The 4293-nt window shown below is 35.9% G+C and overlaps 2 protein-coding genes across 2 annotated transcripts; one reads left to right on the plus strand and one right to left on the minus strand.

Annotated features, from left to right (window-relative positions):
- The first annotated feature begins 788 nt into the window (after positions 1-788).
- Positions 789-1538, plus strand: LOC120186249. Its single transcript, XM_039190235.1, has one exon. It carries the CDS (start codon positions 801-803, stop codon positions 1509-1511), a length of 711 nt encoding a protein of 236 aa, XP_039046166.1. The 5' UTR covers positions 789-800; the 3' UTR covers positions 1512-1538.
- Positions 1539-2740: 1202 nt separating this feature from the next.
- Positions 2741-3142, minus strand: LOC120186318. The gene has a single exon (XM_039190295.1). It carries the CDS (start codon positions 3140-3142, stop codon positions 2741-2743), a length of 402 nt encoding a protein of 133 aa, XP_039046226.1.
- Between the last annotated feature and the right edge of the window lie 1151 nt (positions 3143-4293).

Consider the following 4293-nt stretch of genomic DNA (forward strand, 5'->3'; position numbering starts at 1 on the left):
TTATTATTATCATAACCGACCTGCTTTCTCTTCTCATCCATTGGCCTTTTAACCAAATCTAAGAATAAATTGCATTTAATCACATGCCACATCAGTCTGCAAATAGATTCCAATCATAGAGCTTAAGTATCTCTGTGTTGGTGGTCTCACTAAGAAAATGAAAATATGATCTTAGACGCTTCATCCTTTTCCGATTCTCTCAAATAATAAAGATAGTTGGTAATGAAATTGACAACACCCATAATACTCGGCAAGATTGAAACATTCCTAGGTTACTTTGAGGCGATGCTGTTAGATGCTTTACCTTGTGATAGAGATTAAAAATCCCAGAATACTGCCTTGATGACAATGTTGATTATGTCTTTAAAGTAATCCGTTTAAGATGATGAGATTCTTGATTCCTTCGTTGGATTTGGATCCTTAGATTTTCAGCAAGTATATGAACCCTCCAGATTGATCATCCACTCAATCCCATCACTTCATTAATAGTTGTTATCTTCATCTTTGGCAACTCGAACAATTTGCGTAACCATTTCAATGATATTACTTGATTAAGTGGGTTACATAAAGTGAAAAATTCGTATTCTTCCGTGGGACATGACCAAAAATGCCTTAGGCTCCTCTTTACCTTCTTTCACTTGCCATCTTTAATCATTTAATTCAATACTTAGCTTCGGCTTCAAGCCAAATTCACTTAATCCCTTTCAGAAGAAACAAGAATCTGAGCTTTTAAGCTTTATAAAAACACCAGTTCATATGGTTTGTATAGAGACAGTTGAAAAGAAGAACTGACAAACACCATGAAATACAATGAGATTTCCCATTTCAGCCACCCCCAACACATTCTAAATTTTGATTACACTGAAGTTCCATTCAAGTGTGATGGATGCAAAGAAGTTGGCATAGGCTCACATTATCGATGCTCCTTCTGTGATTTCGATCTCCACATGCACTGCGCCCTGCCGTCTAGTTCGATCTCTCACCCTTTCTATCCAAAATGTTCATTTCAGTTCGTCTCAAGGCCCCCTGGTGACACTCCTCGCTACTGCAACGCCTGCAAAAAGGATGTTACCGGCTTCGTTTACCATTGCGAATCGTGTGGATTCGATCTACATCCATGTTGTGCGAAGCTACCGATTGTGTTAGATGATGGAGAAGTGAAACTGTATCTGTATAGGAAGGTGAGTTCACCGTGTCATCAATGTGGTCGAAAAGGGAGGAGCTGGAGTTACCGATCAGGTTGCAAAAGGTACAACTTGCATGTGGCTTGTGTTAGGGAAATGTTGGTGGAGAATTGGCATGAATTGTACTTCGGAGATGGTGGTAAATCACGGAACCGAATTCCGAGCTTGAAGAACACACTTGAAACCAGTCATAAAAGGAGTAAAGGTAAGGTTAAGAAGTGTTGTAAAATGGCTGCTTTGGCTTTGCAATTTGTTATCTCAGCTGTGCTTGGGGATCCAACCGCTCTTATTGCTGGGGTTATTGCTACTTTTATGTCTAGAGCATGAAAATGTTGTCCCTTCGATGCTGTTTAAGGTAGGTGTCTGTAAAATAAACAAAAAATAATTAACTTCTGTTGTAAATAAATTCCAAATTCTATTTTCTTTTCAAGTTTCGTCGAGTGGTAAGTCGTTTTAGGAAACTAAGCGACATTATTGCTTATATAGTTTTCTACAAATGATGACAGTTCTGTAATCACCATTATTCAACGCTCAAACAGAAGAGTGAGTGGTGGCGTAGTAAACGAAAATGGTACACAATTAAATCAGGGTAAACTACGTGTTTAGTAATTAAACTATTAGTTTTAGTTTGTTTTAGTACCTAAAATTTCAATTTTTTAAAACCATACCTATCGTAAATGAAACAAAAACTAAACGTTAAGTATGATTTTGAAAAAAATTTAAAACATAGATATTAAATTGGACCAAAACTGATAATTTTAAGTACTAAACGTGTAATTTATCCTTAAAATCACCTTCACGTTCACCCAACATTTTAAACTTAAATATTAAATATACCCATTTTAAATGTTGAACTTATATTGTTCTCCCGAGAGTTTCAGGTTAAAATAATTTCATTTGTAAGATATGTCTTAATTAATGAATAAGAATGTTTTAAATAAATATTGCCTAATAAAAAGATTATATGTGCAAGCTAAACAAGGGGTTGGGAATATATCTTCTTCCCAACCCCTAACCCCACCTTCAATTAGCCCGAGGCTTGAAAAAAAATAGGTTTTTCTTAGAGAAGGTGAAGAGAACTTTGGGCTTCAATGGATTCAGTAGGAACAAAGGGTAACCCACCATGCAATAACAAATTTTAGTGAGGATGAACCATTCATAAACTCTATCATAATATATATATATATTATATATATATATATATATATATATATATATATATATATATATATATATATGATAATAATTTATTTATATACTCGTTTTATTAAAAAAATAATTTTTAATAAAAGGATAATTAAAAAATATGTTTATTTTATTTACTTATATATAATTATTACTCGGTAATATGCATGTTTATTTAATTCATATACAAAAAAAATGTATTCATTTATTGTTTATAAACATATTTAGTAAATTATTTATTTAATGTTGGTAAACATATTTATTTAGTGCTCATAAATATGTTAAACGAACATGTTTATAGATATTAATAAGTGATCCATAAAGATAAGTAATTTTTTTTGAATTATAAAGAAGACGGTTACAATAAAATACTAAGTGCAGAGGGAAACAAGACCATAGAGGTCAGAGTGAAGAAGTGATATAATCTCTTGGGGGTGTTCTATATAGGTCTGAGCTTGTTTATTTGTAACAATAATAGATTTTGCAAGGAAGTCTGCTGCAACATTGGCTTCACGGCGAATGAGAATGAATTCGATCGTCCATTGTTTTGATATGAGATTTTCAATAGAGCGAACAAGGGCTATTGGGATGCAGTTAGCCATTGGCAAAGACACGAGATTAAGAGCTTCGGCACTGTCTGTTTGGAATTGAAGGCGTTCGATATTATGGGACAGCGACAATTGACATCCTTCAAAAATTCCCCAAAGTTCAGCTTGAAGTGGAGTTAAGATTCCAACCGGTTTATTAAATCCAATGATCCAGTCACCATTCATATTTCGAATGAGGCCACCCACCGTTCCGAGAGAGGAAATTTTGTGTACCGCTCCATCCGTGTTAAGAGTGTACCAGTCTGTAGGCGCGAGCTTTCATTGAATAAGTTCTGGACGAGCAACAACGAAATCAATTGGGGAGATGGTCTTTGCTGCAATGATGTAGAGGGACCAATTTTTACTTAGGCATAGGAGCTGGTCATTATGGATGAACAAATATGAAAATATGTAAGAATTTCTTCGCTTCCAGATCTGTCAGGCTATGGAAGAGAATAGTATTTTCCATGGGATGTTTGAGCCAGCAAAAAGACTATTTGATTCTAGGTTCATCGTGATCCAATCAGAGGCGTTAGTGGTGAAGAAGTTTGGTAGGGGTTGCTGCCGGATAATCTGTTGCCAAAGAGTTGCGGAGTTCTGATAGTCACGTAGAACATGCAAAGTATTTTCGTTAGCTAAGCCACATATTTGACATAAAGGATCACCCATAAGGTTCCTTGCACAACGATTAACGTTCGTAAGCAAGCGATCTTTATATGAAAGCCATAGGAAATTTTTAATGCGCTCTGGGATAGTCATACGCCAAAGCTTAGTCCATTTGATATCTTTGGGGCCCCAAAGATCCTTGGTTATAAGATCATAAGCAGATTTTACTGTGAACTCACTGTGTTTGCCTTGAGACTAGCAATAGCGATCCTTACCAGCATTCAGATGAGGAGGTTGAACATTCAGTAGATGCTGAATTGGAGGGCTGGAGAGACTGCTGAAGCATATTCCAGTTCCAATTACCGTTCGACAGAGCAGTATCACAGACCAAATTGTCTTCAATAGTAATATGCTTTTGTTTCCATTCTGATAAACGCCCAAGTTTCGGCATCCAATTGCCATGCCAAAATCTGGTTGTAGTTTCATCGCCTATAGACCAAGATAAGAAGTTGTAGAAACTATTCCAGACTTTGGATAAGTACCTCCACAAATGAAAGCAACTCGGTTGGAATATGGAGGAAGGGCAATTAGAGAGCACCTTATACTTTTGGCGAAGAAGCTTTATGTAATATTTCCATATCAGAAGCAATGGCATAACAAAGTTTCATGTGGAAGGCAAAATTATGTTGTTGTAACCTCCGAATGTCGAGGCCTCCATTGTGCCTAGGTTG

Source organism: Hibiscus syriacus, unplaced genomic scaffold (assembly GCF_006381635.1).
Source record: "Hibiscus syriacus cultivar Baekdansim isolate YM2019G1 unplaced genomic scaffold, ASM638163v2 tig00113337_pilon, whole genome shotgun sequence".
NCBI lineage: Eukaryota > Viridiplantae > Streptophyta > Magnoliopsida > Malvales > Malvaceae > Hibiscus > Hibiscus syriacus.

Excerpts from the sequence above, each read along its gene's own strand:
- LOC120186318 (XM_039190295.1), bottom strand. The coding sequence starts at position 3,142 with ATGAATGGTGACTGGATCATTGGATTTAATAAACCGGTTGGAATCTTA.
- LOC120186249 (XM_039190235.1), top strand. The coding sequence starts at position 801 with ATGAAATACAATGAGATTTCCCATTTCAGCCACCCCCAACACATTCTA.